The sequence below is a fragment of the Rhagoletis zephyria genome, unplaced genomic scaffold (genome assembly GCF_001687245.7).
Source record: "Rhagoletis zephyria isolate East Lansing unplaced genomic scaffold, Rhagoletis_zephyria_1.1 Rzeph_scaffold_05486, whole genome shotgun sequence".
Lineage (NCBI taxonomy): Eukaryota > Metazoa > Arthropoda > Insecta > Diptera > Tephritidae > Rhagoletis > Rhagoletis zephyria.
Window position 1 is genome coordinate 2,016 of NW_016162569.1, and position 14,637 is coordinate 16,652.

Sequence of the window (14,637 nt, forward strand, 5' to 3'; positions counted from 1 at the left end):
ATGCCCAACTTATCTTTTTCATAACCACAAAACTTTGTAAAAAAAAAAATTTCACAGTGAAAACTTTTTGACAAATAAATAATTTTTTTATTCGCAAACAGCATCGTAATTTTATATGAAGTGATCACACAACAAGAATTGGCCCCTTTTTTTTTTATTTGGCTACGACCAGCTGGAATATTTTTGCTAAAAATTAACTTTCGAAAAACTCGAAAAATATATTTTTATTTATTTGCTCAAATCTAATTTGGTAAAACTGTACACTGAGAGAGTACACTGTACATATGTATGTAAATGCAGTGATGCTGCGAATGCAGCTGCCACATGCCGCAAACCACCGCCTCTTGCAGCGGCACTGCACCCAACAGTCCCACTAATCCAAGTGTAAATTTAGATACCGAACGTCTGTCCGCTCTTCCACTTTCTCCAACTATCGCCAATGAATGAATGAACTCGCTGATATACACGCTAGAAAGCACTTGTAAAGTGTATTATTGCAAGTGTTGCAAACTTCGCACACTAGCTGTATCTGTTTCTGCAAAGCGGTTTATTTTTGGCGCGAGATTGCTCGATGAATGAATTAAATGCAGCGTTAAAATAAAACCGATTAGAAATTTCCTACAGCAGATGCATATGTATGTATGTATGTATATACAGTGGGTTGGTTATAGCATTTGTGCAACTAAATTTTTAAGAATTTTTATTTTTATTATTAAATAAATGCTGGATATATAGATACCTACTTATATGTATATATTTGCAGTTGTAGTTATAACTTTCGACAGTTTTTTTTTGCACGTACGAGCATAGTAGTAAACCTTGTTTTTGAAAATTCGATTTCTGAAATCTTACAGAATAGACGCACAAATAGTTTTACACATACCATCGGCCCTAATATCATTTTCTTTTCTTAAAACAAGTGTTGCCCTTTTAAGTGTGTGGGAACTCTTGCTTTGCGTCGCCCTAAAATCCGAGAAAATGTGGCGTTCTTTATATGAAAATGAAACAGAAAATATACAACTCCATCCCAAGTTCATTTACAGAACTTAACAAAACTAAATTATTCACTTTCACTGTAAGTCTGTAATTAATTTCATAGAAACGCACTTATGGAAAATAATTTTATTTTCACAAGCGAAAATTAAAAATCCACCGTGCAACTCTCAACCTCACGTTTATTTGAAAGCAGAAAAGGCAGCATAGAAAGGAACGCGACGCCCTGTGAAAGGGCTGAGAAAAGAACATGAAAATTTGACAGCGCTAACACAGGGCAGAATAAGTGCAGCCTTTTTTCAGCAGCATTTTTTTCCAAACGACTAATTCATTTTAAAATTTTAAAAGCGTTCGCACACCGTTTTGTCACATCGTATAATTCAAAATATTCTATTTGATCTACAGCCATTTGGCTTTGGAGAAAGAGTCGCACAACCAATAAAAGATATGCGAACGCACTTGTCCGTCCAAGCTGCCTAATCTACGCAGTATCTTGCCACGCAAAGCTGGAAGATAGCCAAAAGCTGTGCACTTGGGCACATATGGCCTGTGGCGTGTGGCATGTGGCATGTGGCATGCGGCATGTCGCATGTACGAATGCAAAAGGCAGTGGCAGCGCCAGCGCAACACTAAATTACAGATGCACCCAATTGACAGGATTTTCCGGTGAGTTCATGTCGCTTGTGACAAAAATAAACGCGCTTCGGAGGCAGCAGAAGCGACGGCAAGTTATTGCAAATATTTGCGATGCCCTGCTGCGAGGGATCAAAGCGAAAATATTTGCAAAACATCTTACATGTCATAAGAGTGTGTGGCAAAAAAGTCACAAGGCAATTAAGCCTTTACCGCATGTCAGAGGCTGTTCATTCCGCAAGCGGCAAGTAGCTGGGCATATGCTCACTTATGTGTGGCATGCCTCACGACGACGCAAGTTAGCGCTGACAAAACATACAACAGCGCAAGCAGCCAGAAAAATGTTGTCATTACGAGCGCTTGCTTGCAGTGGCTGCGGTGCGGGACTGGGCACACGTCATGAGGCAAGCGGTGCTGGCAATCACGCAAACACGTCGTACAATTCCAACAGATCCGCTAAGCGAACGCGACATAAAATGAACCATTAACGCACCGTAGAATTGGCAGTCCGCAATTGGCACTCATACACGGGGGTTTCCCCCGCTACTCCGGCACCGCCTACTTGGACGAAGATTTTAAACCGGCGATGAGCAAGCTGAGCCTCCTTTTATTGATTTATGCGCTACGAGTTCGCTTGCAAGCCGTCAGTGCGTTCAACCTGTTCACGGCCGCATGCAGCCACTCTGACTGCCAAGTTCTCAGCTTATGGCTGGTCGTTTGTAACCAGTTCGGAAACACTACCCCAAATACATCGCTGATTGAGAAGCGCACGCAACAAAATAGCAACCGGTTATGACAAGCAGCTTTCGTTACACTCCGAAAAGTTCAGCGGCAGTCAAACGCTTGCAACTTGTGTGCATAAGAACTGGGCAACGATGCTTAATCAGATTTATCTTGAAGTTTTATCTTATCAAATCTGAATTTTACTTACAACGACTTATGCACGCCGAAACGTAGGGCTGGGAATCTCATGCACGTAAAATTCAAAAATATGCGCTATAAACAAGTAAAATGTGCAACTAAATTATTTTCCTGACATTTTATTGCCGGTACAAAAATAAAAAACACATGCATTTTAACAAGAAAATAACGAAAACAATTCACTTCAAAATACAATACATATTTATGTACAAAATTAGTTTATAATCAAGCAGTCAGTTACAATCTTGTGTAAATTTTCATTCCACAACTCGTGCAAATTAGAGCCATTTGGCGGCTTTAATAAATTTTAGTACATCATACAGAGAGAGGTAGTTGCACTCTAAAATACACTGCAGGAATGGCTCGCAGAGTATCTTTAGCCTCATCCTTGCGAGGGCTGGACACTCGCACAGGGAAATTTCGACTGTCTCTTTTGAGCCAGGGTCATCGCAACTACGACAGAACCTTTTGAAGGGCAATCCAATCGTTTCGGCATGTAGCCGAACAGGCCAGTGCCCTATGCATACTGCAGTTAGTTTGTAGGTATCTCCATTGCTCGTTCCTAAGAGAGCTTTGGTTTTAAGAGAGTCGTAGGACACCCAGAACTGCCGGGTAATCCTGTACGGTTCCACCTCTGCTTGGCCTTGGAGTGATGCATTTCGATAATTTCTAATTGTTGCTTTTATCTTCTCAGCGAGGCGCTCGTGTCCACCGCATGGGACTCATTCAGTGCGGATCCGCACCTTGCTAGTTCGTCCACTGCCTCGTTCCGTAAATGTCTCTATGTCCCAGGACCCATAGTAGGGTAATTTCGTATTGATCAGAGATATGAGCCGGCTCTCTCCTACAGTCTTCCACTAGTTGAGCAGTGATGCCAGACATTCTCTGTTAAATATCCCACGGAAATGGGGAAAAAATCCCTCAATTACCCACATCTTGAAAATTTATCCCACAAAATTCCCAACGAATTTAAACATATACATGTTTCAGTAGTAAAGAAGTAAAATTCATATAAAATAATAATAATAGTTTGGCGCTTACACATATGTGCTTTTCCTCCAATTTGTGGCGGTCCCCTTGATGTCACACAAAGGGGACGGACCTACAGTTTTACGCCGACTCCGAATGGCGAGTGTTTTTTTATGAGAAGCTGTTTTTCATGGCAGGAATACACTCGGAGGTTTGCCATTGCCTGTCGAGGCCCGACCGCTGTTAAGAATTTTTTCACTCATTCGTTTTTCCCCTTTCATTTTTTTGCTCACTCACTAAGGGCCTAAAAGAATTTTTTGGTGACTTTAAAATTGAAGCACATTCATGTGCTATTTAACATTTCATCAGATAATTTGTTCCGCTTTTTACATGAAACACCAGTTACAACTGAAAAGATTCTTTCTTACTCAGCGCTTGAATTGGTTAACGTAAGAAAATTTTCGAAATTGTCCTTATACTTTTTAACAATTATATACCATTTCACTCCACATCACATCTTCAGAACGATTAATTACGTAAGAATGTCGAATATTCTTGAATTTTGATCAATTATGCAACAATAACTGCGTCAAAAGAAAATCCCTTATTTATATGAAGTGTCCCTTTTTTCCCTTTTAATAATTTTTGATGCAAAATATCCCTCAAATAGGCAAATTACCCTCAATCTGGCATCACTGTAGTTGAGATCTAACAGAGGTAGAAGAGGGTGCCTCAGCGGCAATTATTTTGTCAAGGGAAATTTTTTTTGTTAAGGGGAATTTTTGTCATGAGATTTCGCTAAATTTAAATAGTTGTAAATCAATAAAAACCAAAACTGATTGAAGATTTCGAAAAAAACACACAATAAATATAAACACAACCATATTTGAGATGTATGTATGTATGTATGTACATAAAGTGGGCCACCGCGCTCAAGATTTAGCACATTTGTTGCACTTCTTGAGGGCGCGATGATATTTTATGCTGTCGTGGCCTTCTTGTCAAATGCATTTCAGTCGAACCATTGGGAACCACTTAAAAATTTGGGTATATCGCTTATTGTGGATCTAGTTAAGTCCGCCAGCTGATTCATTAAACTCCTCGAACCCCTTAACAGCAAATTAAATGCTGTCATTCAAGCAGCAGCTGTGGAGAAGTCCTATTCTAGAAGCATCGTTTCCTAACGGCCAGTTACCGATAATGAAGGCAATTCCTGGCCAAAATAAATGCAAGTCTTTTGTTAGACTATTGAGAGACAGTAGACAAGACTGTTTGAAAGAATCTGTTTATGTTGTTGGTAAGCTCGCGCTACTTCAACCGGCGCAATGGCATAGTGAGCAAAACACTGGTTTGCCATTGAGATTTCTAAGGTTCGAATCCGAGCAGCGAGGAATTTTTTTAATTTGATTTTTCTTCTTTTTTAATTTAATGTTTAGATGTTGTTGTTTTAAAAGGAAACATATTTTTATAATTTCTTTTAATTTTTAGAAACCTATCTTGTTTCTTTTTTTTATTATTTAATTTAATTTAATTTCGAAAGACAGAAAAGAGCTTTAAAAACAGTTTCCATAATTGGCAATTGTCTTAGAAAAACTTTTGTCTTTCGAAAGACTGTGGTGAGTTGGAAGACAGTTGCCACGATTACCTTGTTAGAGCGCGGTTACCCACGAACGTTTTCGTAGCGTAGCGTAGAAACATATCAAAATTGCTGTTGATAGAGAGAGCGAGAGAGAAAAGCAGCGTCTACGTCACGGTCATGCGGTGGTGAGTTTTTGTTAACACGCAGATCCTATTAGATCGGTGATGGGCACCGCCTTGTCCGCGGGCAGAGCTTTTTAAGCTTTTTATACATTTCGTATAGTCGCGTGCAGATTAAAAGCTCTCCTGCTCATCGCTGCATCAGAAAGATCGTGGCAGCTGGCACGTTCTCCGTTTTTACGTCCGCGCTTTTAGTTTTAGTTTCATTGCTCAATTTTTCCAAGGCGGCCGCAGTGGCTGAGTGGCTGGAGGTACGCACTACCACTCCGAAAGAAAAGCGCTCGATACAAGTAATTTTTAGCAAAAAAAAACCGACTTAAAAAAATATATATATTATCTATATATTTCATGATTCAATGATCGGATCTAAACCAAATTAGTATGGGACCACCTCTGAGACACTACCTTTCCGTATTGAAATCGGTTGACGTGGTAGTTATGCGGTAACATACATAAAAAAAATAATATTCCCACGAACTGATAACCTCCTCCTTTTTTGGAAGTCGGTTAATAATATTATTATTATTATGTGTCGCAGCTATTTAAAATCGATTCCTACTCCTACAGCGCAGTCTATCTTGGACCCACCAGTGTATATACAGATGGCTTCCTTATCTGCAACTTGGCCTCTTCTCCGTTCGCTTCTGGATAGGAATCGTGACTGGGGTGGGTTAGCAACCATGTAGTCTGACAAATGACAAAACATCGTTCCCTTTTCCTTTGTCAAAAACTTAAACCAATGCAAATTCATATCAAGTGGTGATATTAACTAGAACAACTGATTGCATTTTTCTTGCTTGGAGATTGTCTAAATAGGACGATTGTTGGCGTTTTTTTCCCCCTAGTTTCACAAGTAAATATTTAGCCTCGCTGGAATTTGTCATGCCCACGTTAAATATTTACCAAAAAAAATGAGAATGTAATAGCTCAGTTGTGCATACTTTGCACTGCACTACATAGAATGTAACTTTTATTTAAAATCAAAAACCAACAGACCTCTACATAACCTCGCTACCATGTCAAACTATCGAATGTGCAAAAATGATTTTTCATTTACGATACCTTGCGCGTGCGAATCTTCGAGTTTCTAGTCTTCTTAGAAGCAGAGGATACTGACCTTAACAAAGGATCGAATCCAATTTTTCCTAATGACAACAACATTTTTACAACAGTTTCTTTGCCCTCCTGAAAAGTACAGATTTTCACATTCGATGGTTTGACATGGTAGCGACGATATGTAATGCTGTGCGTTGGGTAACCGCTTACACGCAAAGCTCTTTTGACAGATTCCTTATGTGACCACTCTCATGCGATGCCAAGAATGCATAACTGAGCCTTAACTATCTTGCGAACGCATTAAAGCTCGGAACACTTTGACGACTGCAACTTCACGACGTAACGACAGCGACATCATTTTGTCGACAAATGTCGCCTTGAAGCCAGCTTCTTAAACATTTTGAAGACCTCAGCGACATAGCAAACAGCTGATTTTAAAGTTTGACATTTTGGTATATTTATTTCACAAATTGTGTATTTTTATTTAAGTAAATAAGAAAAACATGAACAATCAAGAATATGTGATTAATTTTGCGACAATTTAATTTTGCAGCACTACATCTACTCATTGTCGCCGGCAAAATTAGAAATAGATTTAATTTGGCGACGTCGACAATTGCAGTCCTGCAGCCAAGATGTCGTGCTGTCGTCAAAATAATTGTGTCCGTAAGAACGTGTGTATTTAAAATTTGACAGATGCTGCTTGGCGCTTGCTGTCGTCAAAGTGTTCCGAGCTTTAAACTGTATCTACATACATATATATGTACTTGTTTGGTTAGAGCCAATAGTACAAAACCACATTTCAATTCAAACAACAAGAGTGGAAGCAATTTGTCGCCGACATTGTAGGTCAGAGGCAAAATTACTCAAACGCAAGCACAGCGTCATCTGTATTTCGTCATTACCTATACCAAAGGTCGAATGTGACATTTTCCGTAAATGATTTTTTTATTATGCCGTTATTTCGCTGCCACACAGCCCCTATACCGAAATTCAAGAAATTGCACTTTCTAAAATACTTAGTGCAAGTTTTATTGGAATCTTATGAACAGCGCTGAACAGGATTATTCTGTTCACTTCAAGTTTTTTTTTGTTCTTCAATAACATTTGAAATTGCCTATTTAGGGCATTTTGCATTAATGCCGGCGATATGTACTTAGTGTCCACATATTTACATACCACTTTGCGATTTTTAAATGTGAACATAAACATCCGTATCGGTCCGTGCATTGCTTTGTGGTTGGACAAGTGAACAGAACAAGCATTTACACTTTGCTCAACAAATTTTACCCGAATCCAATAGACAAGAGATTTAGGTTACAAGTGAAATGCAGAACCACATCTCCACAACAACAACAACAAAACGAAAATACTCAAACCGAACCACGTGACTGGCGAAGTGATAATCCTACAAGGTGACAACCCGGAAGTGAGCGCCACTTTTACGAAATTTTGTACACAAACATACCTAAATACGCTGCGGGTAAACGCACTAGTACTGGAGAAATTATAACCAGGACTAGTGCGCGGTAGTTCTCGTTAACACGATAGCAACTGGCGAATTTAACACTTTGATGTCAATTTCCCTCCGCAGCATCGCCTTTTCAATATGTAGTTCCGAACCAGTTCTAAAATCGACGAAAATACGAAAAAAGTTACATGATTTCTTCAAACAGTGTCTTTTTGGTTTTGCCATGGTAGCGATTTTAAATTATTTTCAAACAGATGTGTTTTCAATTTGAGATCAAATTTATTGTCCAAAGGTGCTTGCTGTTATTGGTTATATTCCAGAAGGTCACAAGGTGTTAAAATTCTAAAACAAAAAACTTTGTTGTGCATTACCAAATTTTAAAACAGCATCTGTGAAGTGCAGCATGAAAACTTACTTGAACAAAAACCCGCGAAACAAATATCCATTTAAAATGAAGAAACCCCTGTCTGCATCCCTTTTCTATAGCTCCGAACCAGTCTTAAATTCGTCACCTAAGAAAAATGTATGTTCTTGATTCCTGCATAAAAATATATTTTTTTGGAAAAAGTGGACTTGGCAGCAACTTTTCACTCTTAGCTAGCGATATGTAATTTTAAAAAGTAAAATACATTTTTTTTTAAGTACCACATTCCGTTGCTTTTGAACTGGGAGGGATCTAGTTACTATCTGACTGGTTCGCTTGAAGCGATAAAAATCTAGTAGCGAACTAGAAATTTTGGTGCGCTTGTTCAGAGTTTCCCTGCAGGGTAAGTGCATATGTATGTTTGTGTGTGTATCTATATTTGTAAATATGACTTACATGTTCTTCAACGTCATAGAATTTGAGACACATGCACCTGTGTGACAGTATTTCGTTTTGAATTCATCTTTGATGGATAAACAAAAAGCTATTAATGGAACAAAATATTTATACATACATACATACATACATAGTACATACCTAGCCTAATTTATTTTACATTTAACTACACTGATTCTAAAGCAATTCGAAGAAAGTGTGTGACCCGTATATAAAACTATGTGGATAAACACTTGTCAGTGCTGTCATAGCCAGTGGAAGCCTACCTATTCGAGCAACCCCTTTATTTGCCGCATGCAACGCTGTGTTTGGGCACATATGTATGTACGCTCATAACCGTCGCCTAGCAACCACCAATAAATATTTGCATTCCCACTGGCGGCACATAAACAACATTCTCAGTAAACTTTGAGTCAACAACTGCAGAAAACATTTCACAAACCATTGAATACTCTTGCACTTTAGAATTACCAAATAAATGCAATGGTCACAGTGGAGTGAGAGGCACATTTGCATCGATTCCCCCAATTTAATGGGTTCAGCACTTCGAAAAATCTGTGGTTGCTGCCAAAGAAGAAAAAGGTTCGTCGTGTGGCTCTTACAGTCCGCGCTCCACTCCGAACAATATTAATTGCATGTTCTTTATATATTTTAATCTTTTGCGCCATAGAAATAGTGTCGGTGCAGTTCCCGAAAAACATCTGAAAGTTTTGCTACTGGGTCTGATGGGCAGCGGCAAATCCGAACTTGGCCATTTGCTGAGCCGCCAACAACGCCAAGACTACGAGCCGACAAACGGAGTGCAGTACTTTCGAATGCAACTCCCCGACCGACACTTGTCCCTCACAGAGGTGGGTGGTAATGTGGAAATGCAAAAAATATGGCATCATTACTTCCTTACAACGATGGGACTTATCTACTGTTTCGACATGTCGGCCTCCTTTGAAGAGCTTCAGAAATCCTTCGACTGCTTTCGAAACACTCTGATGCATCCGTACGTGCGTGGCAAGCCAGTCCTGCTAGTGGGCACCAAAGCCGATTTGGCGGACGAAGGCGTGCAGCTGTATGACATTGAGAACGCTTTCCTGCTGGAAGCTCTCGCCAAGTATTACCACAGCAGTGCGCACGTATGCTACGTCGGCAAGAGCATCGAGCTGACCAGTGTGTGGGATGGAGTGGCGTGGCTTATTAAGTATCTCATAGATAATATGGACCGGCTGCAAGCGAGAATTAAAATCGACGCCAATACGAAGGTAACCGAATCAGTTGTAATGAAATCATTGGAAGACAGTGAATTAATATTGTCCATTCGATGCAGGCTTGGCAGGACAAGGTGAACCAGCTGGTCTCCGAAGGACGAATCAAGCGGAGTCGGTATCGCCACTTTCAATATCACTTCAAAAATACAGCACGCAGAAAGGTAAATTTGGTCTTTCAATATTTTTCCCATATAAAAAGGGGTTTCTTTTCACAGGTGTGGTACCGTTCGTTTGGCCACTTTCGAACAAAACGCATTCGGCCACACACAGCGCCGGCCACAATAAACGCCGCAACGTTTGGCCTTTGCCCAATAGTGAAAGAACCACCAGCAATAGAGCGGCCAGAGGAGAAGTTCACCGATGTGCCAAACCCAAGTGCTCGTGCACTTGCAGTCGGAAAAGTTAGCTAGGAGGAGTGACGAAATTCAAAATTCTGTTGCTTCCACTGTAGTGAACTGCGCATTTCTGCCTCCTTTAAAATTTTCATTGTGCGATTTTATTGCAAACGGACACCAGCTTCGTTTAACAGTGAAATAAATTGTTTTCAGGTGATCAACACATTTGTTAGTTTATTCGACACTCTTTGGACCTCTTCAATCACTTTTGTAGACACTTGCTTCAATTTCGAAGCACATAATGTCCTTTCCTTGTCCTAATTTCACCTGCAACTTATATTCGCCATCGGCGCTGCGATCCTGCAGGTCGTACGACAAACCGAATAGCGAGTTAAACGATATGGTTAGCTGTGCAAAAGAAATATTAAAAATAGGCATCATTTTGATTGACCCATTACAGCAACTTACGCCCTGCTTCGGTGGACAGCCGCGATCTTCCGCTGGAACCACGTTGGAGATCGTGTACCATAATTCGTTTTCATTGTACAACGCCGGACAGAAATTCGACCGACGGATGTTATAGATCGTGTCTACCCACTCGCCGCGAGCCTTCTTGTACACCTGAGCGTCGAGCTGTAGAGTAACAAAGCTCATTAGGAACACATCGATTGAGCTGCCGTAGAAATTACCTGAATGGGCACGTCACCATTGAATTGGTGCGTCAACTTCAGATCTCCGGTTACCTTCACAAGATCACCTTGTCTCTCGAATGTTAGGTCCGAAATGTCGAAGAATGTGTCTATGTAATTTTCCGGATAGTCCTCGCAAGGCGTGAAAACCTCCTCATTCTCCACGACGAAATCGTAATTGACAGCCTAAAATAGAGAATAAAATAGAGAAATCCATGCAACGGGCAATGGCAGAGGCACCTCAACGGCGGCAACGAACACGGAGAATGCTACGAAGTATGAAAAGCGCTCCAGAAATTTTCCTAGCATTTTCTAACCAACACTGTGGATAGTGAGACAAGTGTTTGGGTCTTTTATAGGATTTCCATCGCATGCGTTTGCTTGCATATAGTACCTACTATGAACAATTTAATTGCCCTGGAATTAGAATTATCGCTTCCATCTGAATACGCGCTTCATTAGAAGTTACAAGCAAAACAACTGAAAAACAAGATGACAAGCTTCTGATTTTAAAGCAATGAATGAACATAACAAGTAAGCGCATGCAATAATGCAACCGGAATTTTTCGCTTTATCTGCTATCAGGGCGCAAAAGTGATAAAATTAAACAAACAAAAATAGTTTTATGTAACAAACTAGAACAAATCAAAAACCAATAAGAATTATCTATTTAAGATGTTTGCATCACTGCAGTAAGCAAATTAACCGTTAAAGGCTCCTTTACAATTTTGAGGTTGAAAAAAATTCCCCAAACTTCGTCTCTATATTTGTAAAACAGGGGAAGGAAAGTTTTCCCAATTCCCCATTTTTCGAATTCTTACCGAAGAGCGTGCCATCTTCTGGTAGACGACCAAAAAGGATTACGAAAGCTTATCGAAAAAGCTCCTTGCCTGAAAAGCTTTCCGGCATGTAACATCCTGAGATGCTCTTATCAAATGCCAAGTAAAGCAAAATGTAAGCTCAAAGTTTCTGTGTATGTACTACATTTACAATCAGTCACAATCCAAAGGATATACATATGTATGTATGTAGTTTCGCATCGATGCCTCGCTGATGACAAGTAACGGCATTTGATTCCGCTTCCGATTCTTTTTCTATTGAAGTGTGCATTACATCCAACATCGCGTGACATTGACGGTAAAAGCCGGGGCAGACGGCAGAGCTTCTGCATTTAATCTGGCACACATATGTGAATAATAATTTTACCAATGCAGACGGCAGTAATGCGGATAAACGAGCCGCAGAGTCATGGGTTCGAGTACCACGGCCAGTATAATTTTCATTTATTTCGTTTACATTATTTTTTTTTATAAGGTCTATATTTTTTTACGTGGCTTTCAGTTAGTTGTTGTTGATTTTTTAATAAAATTCAACTCTAAAAATTTAAATTAACTAATAGTAAAATAAAAAATGTGGTATAAAATAAATCAAATGAAAATAAAATAAAGTAAAATTAAATATGTAAATCAAACAAAATAAAAAATATATAAAACTCCAAAAAAAAACTCGCTCCAAACGAGGATTGAATCCGGCAGCTACAGGCTTGTAGTCCGCAACTCTCACCACTCGGCTACTCGGCTTACTTGTACAAAAGACAACAGCTAGCCGTCTTTTACCAGTGTTGTCATCGAAAATTCCCCGGACCCGAGTTAATTCTCAAAAATTTCGTGCATTTGTTCGGCTGCTTATACGCATTTAAAAGAGGAAAATGCATGCGCCAAAGCAAATAAAGGCTGTCTATGCAAATAATCGAGCCCGTTTGTCAACCGTATAAGATGTGAGGGCTTCTGAGTCCGTTTATGGTAATCGTGCCAAAATATTTTGTGTGAGGCAATATTTTCACCTGGAGAATTGTCATCTTTTAAATATTGTCCAACAACGTCTTGTGACGTAGAGCGTTCATTTTCAATACATATATATAAGTATATACAACATTTTATGCGATAATCGAAAATATTTTATTTGGAAATATAGATATGTATACATTTTTGGGGTCATTTCAATGATCATATAATTAAGTGTTTTGTGCATATTATCTATGTATTCCCTAATTATCATACACCATTTCCTTATGTGACTCCGCAAGCGCTTGTGGATCTCATAATCATCGCGCTTAAATGTGAGAATAGGTTTCCAATTCAAAAATAAACAGCGACCGCATCCACTTCTTAATCAGCCATTGATACCGTTCTGTAAAGCATCACAGCATTAAATCCCGAGTACTTCCACCCCCACCTCTCTCGCAACCCCAGCGAGCTAGCGCTGCAGTGCATAAATTCAACGGGCGCAGTAAATGCCCGTGAGAATGTGGACTGATTTCAGCACCTGCGCTTTTTCGATTGCCAATTCGCCTTTCGTTGAATTTGAGAACTTACGGCTCTCATCGCGGGCGACGACTACGACTACAGTGGCCACAATAACTAACTCTTGTGAATGGATGTGAAAGTTTTGCCGGCCGTCGCCGGTCCCTCAATTGCATTTACTTGTCAGCAAAAAAACACGCAACCACTGATGGGATAAATCCTTTACGCTGTTGACCTTAGTAACTCTACCCAACGAAGTCAAAAATATCAGCGGTCGAACAACTTGCAGCCGTTTTCTATGAACGGAAATGGCAGACGCAAAATGTTCTCGACAAATTTAGCGCTCGAATTCACTAAGCAGCTTTGCTGTGCGTACGGGATGGGTTGTGGATGTTATCCTTTCGTGTCTATGTATTGTTGCTATCCTTGTTACAGTCTAACCACATTGCGTGCTAATGACTATGCCCGTACGGCACGCAAAACGGGATTCATCGAAGTAATTTACATTGCGCGACTTATAAACAAGTGATGCTACACACTCTAATCTTAAGCGTATGCACCCCAGCCGGGCAACCAGAAATCAGTACTTATTATCACTCGCTTATATGTGCATATTTATGTATGTAAGTGCAATTACCCACACATACATGCTTAGATTCATATGTATAAAAAGCACATGAGCCGGCACTTGCCGCTTCCCCGCCAGCCTCATCCGTCAATGCGTTGATTGCTCGTTCGTCGCCTGTCAGTCAACGGCGAGCTTGCGTCACTTTCGCCTATCGCGAGTAATTATTGCGATCGCCGATGAAATCTCAAATACCAAAACATCGATTCAACCGCAAGGCGAAAACAAGAATTAGAACAAATGCGCGATTAAATCTTAATTTCACAGCCGAACTCATTTGCCTCGCTGCGGTACCTTCCTTTTTCATTCGCCTGCAAATTCTGTCCAATGGGAGTCGACGGCGGTGTGGCATGTGCCGATAGTGGCGACGATAGCGTGGAATGTGTCGCCACCAGAACGCAATTCCGGCGATGCACACAGCCTGAGAGCGTTCGTCCCGTGATTGATGACATCTCAAATAAGCAATGATTGATGCTCGCGAGCTCACCCTCACGCAAACACCCATACATACCCATACATACATCCCCGAATATTTTTATGTACTACAAATATGTTTACTCATATGTCCCTGCTACGATAATAGATACGACAACAGGAGCAACAAATTGGATGCCAGATTATACCAGCATACATGCATAGGTTCAACATATACATACGTATGTACCACATAGCCTTTATTATCCCAGTACGGAAAGTAACTAGTTTAAATATTGATGTTCAACCAGATTTTTACCCACCACAACTAATTGAAGATTTGATTGTGTTCCTTGGAACGAACTGTTTACTTTAACAGGGCGATGTTCAA

The 14,637-nt window shown here is 40.1% G+C and overlaps 2 protein-coding genes across 2 annotated transcripts; one reads left to right on the forward strand and one right to left on the reverse strand.

Moving 5' to 3' along the window:
• Positions 1-9,060: 9,060 nt before the first annotated feature.
• On the forward strand, positions 9,061-10,290 carry LOC108372145 (ADP-ribosylation factor-like protein 13B). The gene is made up of 4 exons (XM_017627796.1): positions 9,061-9,203; positions 9,292-9,874; positions 9,940-10,041; positions 10,096-10,290. Exons 1-4 carry the CDS (start codon positions 9,100-9,102, stop codon positions 10,288-10,290), a joined length of 984 nt encoding a protein of 327 aa, XP_017483285.1. The 5' UTR covers positions 9,061-9,099.
• A 63-nt stretch (positions 10,291-10,353) lies between these two features.
• On the reverse strand, positions 10,354-11,234 carry LOC108372146 (uncharacterized). The gene is made up of 4 exons (XM_017627797.1): positions 11,145-11,234; positions 10,905-11,090; positions 10,684-10,848; positions 10,354-10,623 (listed from the first exon to the last, which is right to left on the reverse strand). Exons 1-4 carry the CDS (start codon positions 11,211-11,213, stop codon positions 10,474-10,476), a joined length of 570 nt encoding a protein of 189 aa, XP_017483286.1. The 5' UTR covers positions 11,214-11,234; the 3' UTR covers positions 10,354-10,473.
• Between the last annotated feature and the right edge of the window lie 3,403 nt (positions 11,235-14,637).

Excerpts from the sequence above, each read along its gene's own strand:
- LOC108372145 (XM_017627796.1), top strand. The coding sequence starts at position 9,100 with ATGCAATGGTCACAGTGGAGTGAGAGGCACATTTGCATCGATTCCCCC. Across the intron at positions 9,875-9,939 it reads AAATCGACGCCAATACGAAG|GCTTGGCAGGACAAGGTGAA; the intron begins GTAACCGAATCA and ends CATTCGATGCAG. Across the intron at positions 10,042-10,095 it reads AAAATACAGCACGCAGAAAG|GTGTGGTACCGTTCGTTTGG; the intron begins GTAAATTTGGTC and ends TTCTTTTCACAG.
- LOC108372146 (XM_017627797.1), bottom strand. The coding sequence starts at position 11,213 with ATGCTAGGAAAATTTCTGGAGCGCTTTTCATACTTCGTAGCATTCTCC. Across the intron at positions 10,849-10,904 it reads ATGGTGACGTGCCCATTCAG|CTCGACGCTCAGGTGTACAA; the intron begins GTAATTTCTACG and ends GTTACTCTACAG. Across the intron at positions 10,624-10,683 it reads GCTGTCCACCGAAGCAGGGC|CTAACCATATCGTTTAACTC; the intron begins GTAAGTTGCTGT and ends TCTTTTGCACAG.